The 17194-nt window shown below is 39.9% G+C and overlaps 1 protein-coding gene across 10 annotated transcripts in view; it reads right to left on the minus strand.

Moving 5' to 3' along the window:
* slmapa (sarcolemma associated protein a) overlaps positions 1 to 17194 on the minus strand; it is a 58597-nt gene that overhangs the window by 31834 nt on the left and 9569 nt on the right. For all 10 annotated transcript variants that reach the window (XM_084348587.1, XM_084348588.1, XM_084348584.1 and 7 more), the window contains 2 exons: positions 7894 to 8041; positions 6355 to 6427 (listed from right to left, as the gene is read on the minus strand). In XM_084348587.1, the coding sequence (XP_084204713.1) occupies positions 6355 to 6427; positions 7894 to 8041 (221 nt within the window). The remainder of the gene's footprint in view (positions 1 to 6354; positions 6428 to 7893; positions 8042 to 17194) is intronic.

Below are 17194 nucleotides of genomic sequence, written 5' to 3' on the forward strand. Positions count from 1 at the left end.
TTTGGTCCAGACTGAAATATTTACACTGTTAAATGGATTGCCAAGAAAATTTGTACAGACATTCATAATTTCAATACATGAATGAATGTAATGAATTTTGAGACGGCCTCATTTCCTCCTACACCCCCATGAGGTTCACGTGAGGCTTTTAGTTAAATGCATCGACAACAATTGGATGGACAACTTTGGAGATCACCCGATTTTTCATCTCGCGGCATCGTGTTATTATTATTCATCAGTTCATTTGACAGGGACCATACATGTAGGCTTTGTTACATCTAATCGAAGTGCATACGATGCAATGTATATATAGGACTTCCATGGTTAATTTGCAGTCCTTCTAAAAACTAACAATTAGGCAGACAAAGACAATCAGATTGATTGTATTGGCAGAGAAATTGATTAATCAGTAGTTGTAGCCCTAGGACAAATACCGGCAAAATTAATGACAATCCCATTAGCCTCGGCTGTACTTTGTGTTTGGTGCCAACTAGTAAATGTTACCGCACTAATACACTAAAATATTATGTTGAATAGAGATGCACAATATTGGATTTTTGCCGATATCCAATATGTGGATATTTTGCAACCAATTTTAGCGGATTGCTGATGCTGCTACATGCATTTTTTTCCTCCCACGTAATTGGAAAGCAAAACGAGTCTCTCCTGTAGTGGAATTAACAATATTATGCCTCATCTTATTGAGATGGCCCACTGGCAGAGGTAGTCATATAATGCTTTTAAAAATGTACACATTCACTGAGCAAAATAAGGAAACTTAAATCAACGGTTCGCATCATGTGTCCATAATTAAACCATCATCTTAAATGTTAAATTACTGTTAAAGCCTTTATCAGCCGATACTGATGGTGAACATGTAAAACATTCTTTCTATTAAACATCAGCATGTTAGCATTGTTGTGCTGATGTTGTTGCTGTGCCCATGTAGAGCCTCACAGAGCTGCTGGCATGACTGTAGACTCAGTGTTGTCATGTGCTGTTTGGTAGGACACAGAAGTAAACAGTTGTTTGACTAACAACAATGGAACAAGTGTTTGGGCACCCTCGTGGTCTATGGGTTTGAGACCCTAACCACAACATCTCCTGTCCTAATCTGCACACTAGACCACAGACCTCCATTGCATAGAGGCTCAACCTTCAGAGTGAGTTAAAAAGCTGAACTCAAAGCCCCGCAGCAGGTGTCCACAGCAGGCTCCGTCTACATCAAACAAATCACTCATTTTCAGTCATCATCAAACACTCACTGCAAAGACCAGACCAGCACTGCTCCAAAATATCACATTTAAAAAGGAACATTTTTTTTCATATGGAAAAAGATTCCACTGTATAACATGACCTAAATTCACAGCACTTCAACTATGGCTCACAAGAACATCAGGTCTGCCCACACACACACACACACACACACACACACAAAGAGCAGCCGGTCCACAGGAATCAGTCATCCACATCAGATTTAGCTGAGTGTGTTCTGCATGCAGTCCAGCAGAGACTGATGATGGAAAACACTGGCAGTAGTTTCCATCTGTGCCTTGCTCAGATATTTCTACCACTGAATTTGAAGTTTTACAATCACACCACAACTCAGACCAGACTTGGACAACTTGTGAGGCTGTCTTCGAGAACATTTTTAACTGTCCCACACATGGCTCAGCATCAAACTTATTGCTTATTGGCACTGAGAGAAAAATGTCCGGACTCTGGATCACTGACTATCAAAAAACTGTAGAGAACCAGAGGCTTAAACTGTCTTAGATTTATTTTGTTCTTTACTTCTTTTACAAAAAGTTTGGTATAAAGTTTGCTATAAAATCAAGTGACACGTATCAGTGTGTCAAAAACCTGTTTATATTTCAATCTGTCAATAGGCAAGCTATTGAATCAATGCATTAACACTAGTGCTAAAACCAGAGGTGGATCGATCAATTGGTCAAAAAAACAGAAAAGCAACAACAGCGATTAATTCCCAAGTCATGGGTTAGTCACAACCTGCAGGCGGAACGAACACAAACCTGGTGCACCAGTTCAAAATGTCGTGCAGCAACAAGTTCATGTAAGCAAACTTGCAAGTGCTGTCACAACAGTGAAGCTCCTCATTTGTATTTGAGGGGCCTACATCAGATAAAAAAACGGAAGAGGGACTAAAAACGCCTTAAGTTAACGGTATGGAAGCATTTTGGATAATTAACACTCATCACAGAGACATAATCACTTCAAGGGCATTAGACCTGCATAAGAGTTGCTTTTGATTTCTCTCTTAATTTTCAGCCTATTAAAACCTGATATGACCCGACTCTTTGTTTATTTATATTTATTATTTTGTAGTGTATTACTTGTTTTCTGTATTATTTGTGTTTCCAAAGGCAGCAACTGTTAAAAACATTGTGAAGCCATGAAACTGGATTTTTCCTGAGACTATAATCGTACGATCAAAATCTATAATCTCTGCATCCCTCGCTTGAACTATCTTGACTCCTATGAGTCAATCACCTGAACACACCAAATGAAACCAGCACTGTGTTGTATATCCTGCAGCAAGTGTCAAGCACATCAAACTTCCAGCTTCATTTTATGACAGGATTTAGATCATCTGCTGCCTCCTAAACAAATATAATCATCCGTTCAAGCTTCCTATTGTGTTGAAACACAAATCTTCACCACAATAATATTTAGCTATAAAGCTCAATGAACGATCAGCAGCATGTCCTGGCCTGATCAGAACCGCGTGAACCTAAAAATCCTGGTACAGATTCTGAACAGCAGAGACGTTACCTGTCAGGACTTCTTGCTGTGTGTCCGGCCGCTGGTGATTTGTCACAGGACAAAGTTCACTGTTCGGCCTCTATCTCAGCCTGACTCAGCTACTACAGTGAGAAAATGGATCCTTCCTTGTAACTTCATTTTCTCTACTAGTCTCAGGCTGAACAGCTGACTCCTCTCTTTTCCACAGCGTGAATGAAGTCATCCCATAACACAAACTTTCTTTCTTTCTACTCTTTGCTCCTCCTCTCCTCCGAGCAAAACAGATGATTTTCCTCTTTTAACTTGTGCAAGTTACTGTAGCTCCACCTCTCCTGGCACTCAGTGTGAGGAAACGAACTCCTCTCTGCAGCAGCTATAGCTCTTCACTGCCTTTATGGTATGTGGGAGGCTACGGGTGTGCTGGATAACTAACCTGCCACTGGATGAGGGGGTGGAGTCATCATTTTTCTAAGTCTCATCCGTTTATAACATTGAAAAGCTCCACTCACCTGGGAGAGCAGTGGGTGTGGAAATGAAACATCCCATCTCACCACTTGACCATGAGTGTGTGTGTGACAGTGTGTGTGGTTTAAGGAAATATGTCAAGTGATAACACTGATAAGAGAAAACAAAGGAGAGGTATTGTCGTGAACAAAGCAGTGACTGTAGATAAACACTGGTGGTTAAACCTGAAACAGGTCTGAATTCTATTACGGCTTCATATTTTCACCAGATAAAAGTCACGTTTCCTGCACAGAAACTGGAACTGTGAAACATCAAATAAAGCAGAGCCAGAGCTGTTAATCACTTGCTCTAACTTGTTAAGTGGATCTTTTTGTACTGTTCTCTACTTGATGTGTCACCACATTAATAATAATGAAGTGAAAGAATGACTCCACACTGAATCACAGCAGCAGAAAGCTGCTGCACGTTTTCAAACTTCTCTGGCCACGCCCCAATCAATGATGTCACGGCAGGTGTTTTGAGTTAGATGGAAAATACAGTAATATGGGTGTGTTCACACACTTTTTCAATCCGTCACTGCTTTTTATTCTACATAAAATCTAAAGGGAGTGGCTGGAGGAGCTCCAGACTTCAGCTAATGAAAAGACACCGCTACTACATTTTTTTGAAGAAAATTTAAACCCTTGAGAAAAGAGCAGAGCTCAAAAGGTCACTTCATCTGTCTTTTTATGCTTCAGGGTCGCACCTTCATAGTTGTGATGAAAAAAAACCTTGAGATGAAATGTTTCAAAGGGCACAGATTTTGTCTCCTGTATAAATGCAGATGCTCTGCTCACACACAGACGGCGACTTTACAAAGCTGCAACTGGCAGACCTCCAGATAGTTAATGCTAACACCAGGGAGCAGAGACATTCTTCAGCTATTAATAAAACTGTCTGATTTAGCTTCACATCACTCTCCCTCTCTCTCTAGCAGCACATCATAGAGACAGGGCTGCGTAGACTTAAATACAGTTAGAAGTAGGGCTGTCCTTGATTAAAGAAAATGTACATTAACTAAAATAAGGACATGCTGGAGAAAGTTATTGTCATTGGATTTGTGATGGTGAGTGGAATCACTGATATTTCAGCATATGATGGTGTAATTTTGGACATATTGTCCTGAAAAGGGATGTTTATAATTAAATAACGACTGATTAATCAATAAAAGTTTAATTGCATGAAGATTATATTAACTGGGCCATTTACTATTTGTTTATTTGTGTACTATTTATCTGTGCACATGTTTTCAATATGATAAATTGTGAGGCTACACTGCCAAACACCACTAGCTGAATAAGAAGGTGATGTTAACATTGATGATGTCTTTGTGGTTCGAGTTAATCCATGATAAAATGAGCGGCCACAAGTCTTCATCAAAGCAGCTCACTGCTGCATATTTGACCGGTCTTGCAACAAACCTTTGCAAAAATGATCCTCAAAGTAGCTTGTTTACATGTGATGTCACATCATTCTGTTGCTATGCCGCAAAGTGCAAATGGAGGGCAGGAAGTGATTATTGACATGTAGAGATACATGTAGTGATACACACAAGATTCCTTGATGAAACACAGGAAGCACTTCAACAAACTCTCAAAATGCTTTTGGTTTGCATCGCTCAAAGTTGCCCAGATGTTCGTCTGTCGCAGGGAGGAGTGGAGTCGGATAATGTTTGTTTCCATCCTCTGGGAAGTTAAAGTTATTGTTTTTTTCCTTTTACTTTGCTGGAGTTTATGCCTCTGTAACTATTAATAAAACAAAATGTAGCAACGATAAGTAACTTTACTCCATATTGTCTATTCTGCCCTCCATCTGAATCTCATTTTAACGAAGTGACTGCAAACAACCTATTTTATTAACAAGTAGTTGCATACGATTCAGCCCTGAACATGTAGACATGCTTGTGTTTTCTTTGGTTAACATCTATAATTTATTCAATAATAATGTATCAAATGTCATGTCGCTTGTAGTGAGGAACCTACAGAGAATCATCACCTGCATCTGCAGCCCTCTTGGCTTCACAGAGCTCAACTCCACCATTTTGGTTCCCTCTTACTGCTCTTACAGTGTCCTTTTCAGGGAAAAAGCGCCGATATTTACTAATGTACACTCCCATCTCAGAACCAAAAGCCAAACAGAGGCAGTTAGCAACTAGCTTGTGAACTTCTTGTAACATTTAGCATCTGAACAGCCAGATATTTCCTTCAGGAGTTGAAAGAGACTAAAAACTGAGCTAAAATAAGATGAAATGTGTAAATGGTCATAGAGTGTAAATCAACTCTTGTTCATCACAAACCGCAGCAGCAGAACTGTCCCAGAACTCTTTCTTTCAGTCTGTATTCATGTAGGTCAGGATGCTCGTCTGTGTTCTCCAGACTGAAAGCTGGACAGCAGGGCAGCAGATGGCACTGCCCACCATGGCACCGTGCCCCAGCATCACACACACACACAGATTCCACATGGTAACTACAGCAGCCAATTACAAACTCGCAGACACACACAAACACACACAGGTGGGACTCCCAATACAGTAGGAAGTTCCATGCTGGGTCAGCTGCTGGTCTGCATTTAACTGTACAAACAAACACACACACACACACACACACACTCACAAGGTACAACAATGTGTGAACAGAATATGTTCTTTCTCAAACCCTCAGCGTGAATTTATGTAAACATCAAATGACCCCTCGTCAACCATCGACCACAGTTTTTTAAATGTTGTCATAAAGATCAAAAACAGGAACACAAACAAACACACACCATTTCCCTCATAGCTCATTAACAAAATGGCTGTCCTCATCAACAACTAGACTGACACTAATCACATCACCATGCAAGCAGAAACTTTGTGCATTTGTGTGTGTGTAATAACAGCCAGACAGGCAGTAACAGAATCATTTACAGTAACCAGAAGACTATTAATATCCACCCACTGGTTCATTCTGTCCAATGATAACGGTGAATAAATATAATAAATCACAATCTTTCATTGAAGCCGTCTAACCACTGAGACAGTTTGTGACAGTTTCTGAGGGATCAATATGACAGATTCATGGATCAGCATTAACCAATGAGAATGCTTACTCGCTTCGTCGGCGTGCCTCCATCCCATCAGGTAGGAAGAGTTTGATTGATGACACGATGCAGCCATGAGTGACTGGAAAAAACAGACAGACAACCACCATGTTAATGTACAACACTTGAGTAATGGTGGTCAGTTCTACAATTTAATTCTTCATGGTCAGTGAACATGTGGAGAGAAGTCCTGAAATACACCAGTACCAATGAAAAACGTTTGTTTACTTTTTTTAATTTTACACCATTCAGATGGACAGAGTAGCTGTGTTCACATGAACCCTCACATTCCTCTGATTATCAAAAATATAGCTCAGACACTGGCCCAATTTGGCTTCATCAGAAGGAATTCCCAATCCGGTTTAGAGAGGTGGCTTAAACCCTTGGTAATCCGTTGGATGGGAAAATATATGCTCCTAATAACCATATAAACTCTTAAGTCCATGCACACAGTTAAGATGGAATCTTAAATCGAAATAATTTCATTTGGCTTTAAGAAATATTGTCCGTGTAACCGCAGCTAGTGACACATGTTAAAGCTGATGCTGAATATAAGACTATAAGACAGTGCTGTACTGTTTACAATTTGTCCCAGAGCGTTGTCATGTTGATGTGGGGGTGCAAAACCTAAACAACTGATCTCTGTACTGATTTATGCATTCTTCCAGTGATTACTACGTTCAACAGAAACATGCGTGTTGTCACTGTTAGTGTGTGTGCTCCCTCTTGCCCAAAGCTTCCCATTTTACTGTTCACGTTACAGTCAATTGGACTATGCTTTTGTCCAATTGAGACTTATATTTTTTACCCACATACAAGATGCACACACTGCAATCCTGGTTCAAGGACATTTTGATACCTGGATACGAGTCCCAACAATATGGAAACAGAGACCTTCATTGTGATGGATAACATAATTCCAGCATGTTTCAAGAATCTGCCAACTTATTGGCAAAACAGTAAAGGACACATGATTTCTAGTTGAAGAGCTAAAACCTGCCAACACACAAAGTATCATTACACTCGTCCTGAGAAAAAGGGGCTGTATCTGTGTATTTTGTGCTGATTTTATCTATGTGATTTTACGCAGTCCTATGGTTAAGCTGGAACTTGGAACTGTAGACTGGAGTCATTCTGAAAAAGTGATGTGAACAGAGTAACCTTTAGTAACAGAGTAACAGTAGTCTAACAGTCTAATATGAATGAGGTCCAGTGCAGGTTGAATGCACATTGGGTCCAGAATAAAAGGATATTAGTGGAGCTGAAAATTTGACCTCAATATCTACTATGCACAGCATGTTGTCTATGACCTAAGCAAAATGAGCCCTAAGGTACCCTTGAGGTTTAGTCAAGTGTAATTTATTTCACCGTTGTATGTGTGCATCATTAACTACAAGGCTGGTAGAGGACAGAAAAACATTTCTCTGGTCTACTCTCTTTGATTCTCTCCTTTCTGCATCTCTCTCAGCATCCTGTGAAACAGAGTTTGAGTGTACTGAAATGACTAATCTTAATACGTTACTGTGTTGAAATATATTGCGTACATACCTTTGCGTGTGTTCTCAGTGACGTCGACGCCAAACTGAATGATGTCGCCGGAGAGAACCTCGCAGGGCGGACTCTCCTCTGAGCCGCGACTCAACCTCTGGCTGTTGATGAACGTCCCGTTGCTGCTTTTAGTGTCCTGCAGGTAGAACTGAAACACACAGGAAAACACAGCAGGTCAGAACCATGTGAGGACAACAGACAGCAGGTCAGAACCATGTGAAGACAACAGACATTTTATTGTATTTGTTGAGATAAAGCAGAATTAAGTTCAAATCATCGAAAAAATATGATACAGGATGACAGTAAACATTAAGCTGCAGCTCATAATGAAATTTAACAACGGTCAATAGTAATTTTCATATTAGTACTTATGCCGAATGACAGCAGCCAAGAGCTGCCATTTCCAGAGTGTACACAGAAGTTACGGTTCGGTTCATAACCCGGTGTAGGTGAGGGTTCAGTTCAGCAGGAGAAAAAAAAACGAATGCATCAAGACTATGTTTCTTTTCATTAACGTTGAACAGACAGTGGTGAAAGTATCATAGACAGATAAAATCCTCTTGATGTGGACGAGGTAGCATTACACTCACTTGCGACTTTGGTTTACCATTTCATTGCATAATCAGGAACATTAAACATTTCTCTTTTACAATGCACGAACACTGAACAAACACCTTCCCAAAAGGCACATCCTTATACTATCAAATTGAAAATATAAAAAGACTAATAAAAAGTCAAACTTGTGCACCTAAACAACCTTGTATTGCTCAACAGTGGAGCAACGCCAACACACCATCCTTGTCTTAGCCACAACCCTCTCTCTCTGTTGCTGTTGTAGATGATCAGGAGCGTCAATTGTTCCTAAACAACTGATTTTAGGGACGCAAGTCTTCCAGCTCCATTTGCGCTCGCGATAGTGTGACTGTCTCGCACACCAATCAGCATGTTGTGCCTATCTTTGCACATATTACTAACAGCATACAACTCAAGTTTCCGGGTGGGAGTCACACCGTGTAGTCTGATGAGGCTGCATGCAGGCAGTGACTGCCCCCAGATTTGTTCTGTTGACGTCACACTGAGATTACAATGCGTTCAAAAATGTGCTTTTCCGAGGTATATATCCAAGAAATATAAAACCTTTATGGTCTAAAAAGAGAGCAAAAATTGACATTGTCTGCCTTTCAAGGTATCCTGTCAAGAGTCCTACTTAAAAAACATCTTTAAGAATTGAAAAAAGTCTGTCAGAAAAAGCTTTCTTAACTGGATGCATTTTGTTGTTGTTGTTGTTGCAGTACTGCACCTGGCCACCAGGACAAACCTGTCAGCAACTCTGACTGACTACCAAGCTCTATTAATACATCCATGGATACACAATAGATAAAGAGGTTATTTGTATTTGTTGATTCTGATTTGTTACTCCATTCACAATGAACTGATTACTATTTCCCTCCCGTCAGCACTTGGAGCTGTGTCCAACAATGATACTGATAATACAGCAACATTTCACATCATTTGAAAGCACTTGGACACAGTCACAAAGCACGAATCAATGAGGAGGACAACAACAACAGTGAAACACACACACAGCAAGAATCACATCATTCAGAAAGCACACATACGCTGAAATCATTCACAGACACAGACATGAAGAGTACACAAACACACACAGATGTACATACACATATCAGGCAAAACACTGCACATGAACAGACAGTAATTAAAAGCAAACATTCAAACACAAACCTCACACACAAGCATAAGTAAACTGGAGAACACTAAGATACACACACACACACACACACACACACACACACACACAGTTAGCGATCTGATCTGGATGCCTGAGGCCTGTCTGTCTGTCGTTCCAGGAGTTTCATTCATCAGCTCTCAGCTCTCCGTCATGACTGAAACCCACTGTCGATCTACCGGAGAGAGAGACTGAACACTGAAGAGAGGAGGGAGGGACTAAAGGAGGAAAAAACAAAAAAAACAGAGAGAGAGAGCTGCCGAAATGGTTGACTTCGCTGTTTATCCTGCTGCAGTGTGCCACGAAAAAGCTACCAATTCACAGATCATGATAGCCACACACACAGAAACACACTCTCACACACACACACAGACAGTTACCTCCTGTCCCCATGGTAACCTGGAGACAGGGAGGGAGGGACCTAACTATAGAGCTTTTCACCCAGCAACAACACACTTATACACACACGCACAGACACACACACTATGCGTCACATACCTCACATATGGCTCACACACACTTGTATCTCGTATGTCTCACACACACACACACACACACACACATAAACACACAAACACACAATACATGGCGTCATCAACCTGTGAGCAGCAGACTGCTGGTTTTATCTCAGCCTGGCAAACATCCTCTGACACGTATGTTCTAACAAAGCATTTGGACATGTTGATATTAACTTGTTTCACAGCATTATAAGAAACATGTCATACAGCCGCACATACGTCAGAATCAAGCAATGACAGCATTGAAGTGGCAAGAAAACAATACAAAAGCCTCGGTCATTTCCCTGAAAGTTTGCTGCAGTGACATTATTGCGTGCATGGAAACATTTCAAATTAAGATACCGCAGAATTTCAAGAAGTTTCATCTTTCCTGTAATATAATATATTTAGCCTGCTACGTAATCATGTTCATGTACGTAGCACATAAATACGTCATCCATGACTGTTTACAAGCTCAACACAAACTGTGATGGCAAGTTTGTGAGCGAAGGTAAAATGAAAATTTCAAACACTATCAGAAGAGAAGTACAGAACAGCAGGCGAACTAGTGGCTACTTACGCAGCACTGCTTAAGCCTCCGCAGCACCTGCTAACGTTAGCAACAGCACAAAACAGTTGCTGAATAGAGTAGGCCTGTATTTTATCATCAGTCTAACAGCCTAATACTTTTTTTTGAGATGGTACACTGCATCAAAACTTTAAGACACACTGCATTATATCAATACAACACAAATAAATCACCTGGAAAGCTTGCACTGCTTGACATAATTTCAAAAGGCAACAGACCAGTAGCCTACAGGAACAGGTAAAGGTGGAGTGAAATGTCCATAAGGGTGCAGGTCTCTAAATCTGAGAAAATCATTTGTTCAGGAGGGTGGTGGGTGGATGAAAATGTGTAAATGTACTTATTGGACGTGTACTGTGCAATAAGACCTGTGGGTAAAGGTTTACTAACCTGTGAATCAGTGGGACGTTTTCACCTTCAACAGACAGCACTTTCCATACTTAAAAATTCAGCGGACAGATAAAAGCTTCTTTGGCCTTCAGAGGAGTTCCCAGTATCCTGCTCTCGGTTACAGGTTGGTGTCTGATCTCTGTTTGTGTTTGATCTTTCAAACTAATTTTAAACACCTAACCCTCGTGACTCTTACAGGAAACCCTTTCATTTCCACATACAAACGATGGTTTTAAGCTGAATCACTGTTGCTTCATTTCCTCATTTATCAGAGTTACAGTGCTGGCTGACAATGAACGCTGAGGTGACATTGTCCATCAGCAGCCAGTCATTTTCTCACTCTGCAGTAACCTCAGCTGATAAACTGAAGCACATGCAGGCCACCAGCAATACAGACAGAATTCAGTCCTTGTTCAGTCAACTGGTAAACTGCCACATACCAACATCTCGCTTCTGTCGCCTTCACTTCCTTTAAATTGCTCCCAAAAAAACAAAAAAACAATATTTTGATTCATTACAACTTTAGCCTAGATGGGTAATAATTCTGTTGTTCCTCAAACAAAGCTTGTCTAACCTGGACATTTGTTTACAACCTGTCTGATCATCTGGTTCCTCATGTTATGTCACGCGTTTGAATTTCTTCTTTTTTTTTCTGATGTCATCATGTTTCCTTATCTCGTATCATTTTAGTTTGTATAATGATATCATAATTACCTTAAATGATAGCCAAACCCATGAAAATCAGATCCGATACGTAATTACCTAGAATTACTCTTTAAATGGGTGTGTTAGAGGGTTACAGTGTCCCTACATGTTATGTTTAAAGTTGAACCTAAACTGAACCGTTTACAGTCTATCCATATTAGAAGAGATAGAGATACATTTTCAATCGCCTAAGCATTTAGACGACTCATTGTTGTAGCATAGTGATCTTTCTGTCTGTCCAATGCAGTTTAAGTCCATCCTTTCTACAATCCATCTGCGTTCATCCTACCGTTTCTCCGCAAAAAAACCATTAGTGATTAATCTCCATCCCCATTAACAATTATGTAACAACATTAATCCTACCATCATGACAACCACTGCTTTCTATTAATTTCTGGGTTGTATGAAAATATTGTTTAACTTGCATTATCCTGACAAGGTATCGTACAAGATCAACAAAAGAAAAGCATTTTGTAAGGTTCAGGATTTGAAATTAATAGCTGAATAAGGAATCATATTTTTTCAATTTAAACAACACCACACAAGTGCACAACTTTGCAAACCAATCCAAACTTTTGACTAATTTTCACCACCAACATTCCTCCACCCACTAACTGAACTGAACTGAATTTCTTGGGGAAACACTGTATCCCTTTATCCCTCTCTGTGTCCTCCTCCTCCTCCCGTTCTCTCTCCATGCCTCCTCCCTCATTAGTGTCAGCAAAATGAATGCCATGTAATTGTGTTTGGATTTTAATTTGCCCTCAGCCTGCAAAAACAGCGCAAACCATCAGCTGGAAGCCAACAGGCACGACAACCACTTAACCAGTCAGCAGGTCGACACATGACACCAGTTTGGTGGCATTGTTGCAAGCGCACATGCACGCACAAACACACACACACAGAAGTTAATTAAAAGATCGTACTAGTCTCCTGACAGATAAACTCTGGGCCTGTGTTTATCAAGTCACTGAATCCTCCGTAGAAGTCACAAAAATACTTCCAACTCTGTGCAAGAAGAAGTAGGTCTTCTTTGAAAAATAATCCCCTTCTTAACACTCTACACTCCAACTACACACACTGATTATAATGAAATGAATGAATGATTCAATGGATGGATCAATGAATAAAGTGTTTTAGTTTCTCTCACAAATTTTAAGATTCATTGACATTCACTTTTGTACAGATATTCGTGGACCACAGAGGACGCCTCCTCCTGACTTTGTTGATCCCCTGATCTTTGACAACTACTGGATTACTGGGTACATGAATTAATATTTCCCCTCAAGATGAACTGTGATAACTTTGGGTCTCTCGTGACTTTTTTGTCCACTGATGTGCTTGAATTAGGACAAATGATAAAATACTTTTTTAGTAAAGGTCAAACCAAACATCTGTCATACTGGGAATTCGGGCCAGTCACGACAGATTTCCTACTCAACTTGATAGACTTGTTTCCTTAACTCGCATCTCCCACCAGGGAAACACTGAATACTTTACTACAAGAATACTGAAGGTTATGTCGTATAATGTGTATATGATTCATTCTGTGGATCAAAGAACAACCAAGGGTCAACATAATAGCTCCAGAAGTGGACGGTCAAATGGTAGACAAAAAAGAAGCTGTGAAATGTGTCTTAATAATTACTGACAGTTAAAGTCTGGGGAAAAAAAGGTCCTTTGGGGAGCTGGATGTCAAAGGATTGGTCACACTACAGGACTGGAACTGATGCGTGAGACTTTCTCCATACTTTCTTAATGAATAAGTCCGTCACGCTGAAGGGGGCAAGTCATGACTGGTACGATAAACCTGTTATATTAACACTATTGTTGAGCAGAGAGAAGACGGATAGAGGCTTGTTAGGCTGGAGAGAGAAGAACTTAACAGCAATGGATGACTGTCGCCTTCCACACATGGAACCAGTCACATCGCTGGATTCCTCCATCTGTTAAAATAATGTATTTCTAGTGTTCATACATAGTCTCTTAAAAGCCAAAATGGAACATTTCCAGTACAAACCAGGGATCTGCATCCTTTAATATCGTGTATCTGCTAATACCAACTTGATATTTATAGTAGCTTCAATGGCGATTAAATGTGTATGACAAACTGAAATGACAGCTAAAGCCAACAAAATCTGACACATTTCTAAACACTCAAGGTTCTAGTTCAAAAATATTAAGTTAATAAGCTTAAATTATCTACAGACATGATATGAAAGTAAGTCAGCTGGTCTACTCAGGAGCTAACAGCTGATAAAACCTGCAGTCTGCAATGTTTGTCTTTTAAAATCAGTGAAGGTGAAGGTCATCGCTGGCTCAAGGCGAGAAGCTGCTACCTGAATTTGCCATTTATAATTACTGTGTCATTCATCTGTGTGTGCTTTTAACAAAATATAAGATAACATTATTCCAGCCAGGATAATTGTGCCATGACATTTTAATATCATCCCATCCATAGTCAGAAATCTACTTACCTTAAGTTAATTTTTATTTGTCCCTATACAATGTTTTTTTCTTTTTAACAGTTACCAAATAACAACACTAAAGTTAACTGTCATGTTTAATTTTGTCCACCTTGCTCTTACGCTAGTGGCAAACTTGAAGTTTCGCCCACATGTAACGCCACCAAACTAAACTCCAGTTTGCAGGGTAATTAAAATATTTGCTTGCACTTCAGCTCTAACATCTTCACCTACTGCCATTTTCTCACAAGTGCCTGTTCATTCTATGCATGTGCAGCTCTCAAAAGAGATGAGAAGGGAGCAAGTTGACTCACACCTTAAACTAGGACGTGTCCAATTCTTTTTTACCACTTGCGCTATCAGGCAAGTAAGTTGCTACATACTAGCCCAAGGTTGCATTTTACGAGCCACTGGCAAGCAGGCGATCCTTATTTGTTGAGCCATGGCTAAAGGAGAGCAGTGCTGCTACACTATCAGGCTGACAAGGACAATACATATCAGAAGAAAGGATTGGCTTCTGACTGGCTTTATTTTAGTCGATAACAATACCAGCTCCTAGGATAGTCTTAGGACACCTCTAGTTCAAACATAAGGGAACCATTTTGGATGGTGCCGCAGTGCTCACATGATATTTGGCAACTTCCACATGAGCCCAGCCACAGAACGAAGTTATGTATAATGTAGGTGATGAAAGATTGCTTGGCACAACATGCCGTGAAGCCGTCTTGTTATCGCATCCTCAGCACAGAGTGAGAACTCGGCTGTGAATTTTACTCAAAGTTCACTCAGGGCACACACATGATTCAGGCATGTAAAACTGACATTTACAGGTTACAGTTTTCTGTCTGCGAGAGGCTGTACATGGAGAGAGGGAGAGCAGGAGAGTTTGTTGATCCTGGTGTGTGTCGGTGCAGAGAGCCAGCTGACTGAAGCCTGGACTCCTGCCACCATTTCCAAAAGAGGCTGTTTGCTGCTACTGGCAGACAGAAAGAGGGTTTTATCAGTCAGCATGTGAGCATATTCCTGCAGCAGAGTGTGCGCGTTTCCTTGAAAGGTGCGTGTTGGCGTGTGTTTCGGCTACAGAATTTAGCTGCCTATTTTCAGCGGCCTATTTTCAGCTCTGTCACTTTAGTGGTCGATATGGAAGACGGGGGAAGAGAGAGAGCACAACAGACAGTATCCTCCAGTATCTGTTATCTCGAACTCGTGGCTCGCAAGATTTCAACAAAATGATAAATATGTATTTATTAGCAGGACCCAACTGATACACAATTTTTGGGGCCGATATCGATACCAATATTAGGAAGTTAAAAAAAACTTCCGTTGGCCATTATTCTGATACATAAAGAAATATGCATAAACACATCATTTTTGCAAGGATGCCTCAAATCTTGTTATCAAAACTCAAAAAAAAAAAAAGTGTTTGCCATAAGTTGTGTAAAAACGAAGAAAGAAATTAGGTTTTCATATCGCCACATATCGCACAATATATACCTTGATACCGATATATTTTTATCAGTCGGACTCGAATTATTGAACTGGGGGGGGGGGGAAGGATGACTGATAAATTAGACAGAAAAATAATTTACAATTTTGATAAATCAATTATAATGGAGGTAATAAACAAAGCAAAGCTTCTCAAATGTAACCAATATTTCCTTATTTAAGTATGATATATAAACTGCCATTTTTTTTTTGTTATGTGCTGCTTATGCACACTGCTTTTATTATTAATATAAAGCCCATTGGAATTTTTTTACTATAAACTGAATATCTGTGACATCAAGACATCAACTTCTTTACTTTGATTTTTGATGCTTAATCAAAGAAAATCACTCGACGTTAGTGTTTCCTCTCACTCTAAATGACGGTGTCCAATAACAGGAAAATAATATGAAATGTCGTTTTCACTCTCTGTTATGCCTCTGTCTGTCTGACTGTCATCTGCCATTAAAAGAACCCATTCAAATCTATTTTCTTTATAAGTAATACATCTGTCCTTTAAAGAAGCTAAACGGATATCAATAGGGGGAAGGTTTTTAGTTTTTTTAACCAAGCAGCTTACATGTGGTGTTTTCTATTTCTGTTTCATTAAACTTAAAGATACTGTGGATTGAATGAAACTACCTGTGTGTGATCCTAATGAAATGCGAGGAAGCGAGCATTTGCTTCACAGATACATTTTTATGATACTCTATTATACATTTAATAGCAACAGTTCTGATGGCTACAAGATCAATAAATCACTTAATACACTGCAGCGTCTTTCGAGACTTACATACTTAATGCTGCAGGAGAAATACCTTTGCTGTAATTCAGCTCGTTAGCTGAAACTTATAAGTCACATTGCAGGATTTAGCATCATGTGTTCTGGTGGCTGGTGGCGACTTCTAACGATAAGTTCATGAAGCCACTTAGTGTCGACAGGAACCTGCTTTCTGTCTGAGGAAGTGTTGAAAAGCTGAGGACTCAGGGCAAGTTGCTTCATCAGATAGTAGAAGAAACTGGTTCACTTGAATACTACTTTCTCTAGTCAACAAGCGCAGCTAACACTTTCATTGTTCCAGCATTTTGACGACAACCTTCCTACCAGGTTAGATAATGTTCAGCTGTGGTTGGTATGTTTAATTGTTTCACAGGTTACCATCACTTATTTAGCAGCAAACAAAATATGTAGGTAAAGAGCTCCATGTAATGGTTAGTGTAGAACAGAGTGATGTATCAGACGTACAAAAAGTTAATGAGCTTTAACACCCCTGCACTCTAACTAATTGCTTTAAACAGCTTGCATCATGTATGAACAGGTTACACAACCTGCCTCTAGCTCAGCATGTTTTAGGATCAAGTTCAAGATAGTAAAAGTTAGTGTCACATGTCAAACACTTGCGCCTTCAACAGAAAGAAAACAGGT

The sequence above is a fragment of the Pagrus pagrus genome (genome assembly GCF_965226575.1).
Source record: "Pagrus pagrus genome assembly, chromosome: 3".
Taxonomy (NCBI): domain Eukaryota; kingdom Metazoa; phylum Chordata; class Actinopteri; order Spariformes; family Sparidae; genus Pagrus; species Pagrus pagrus.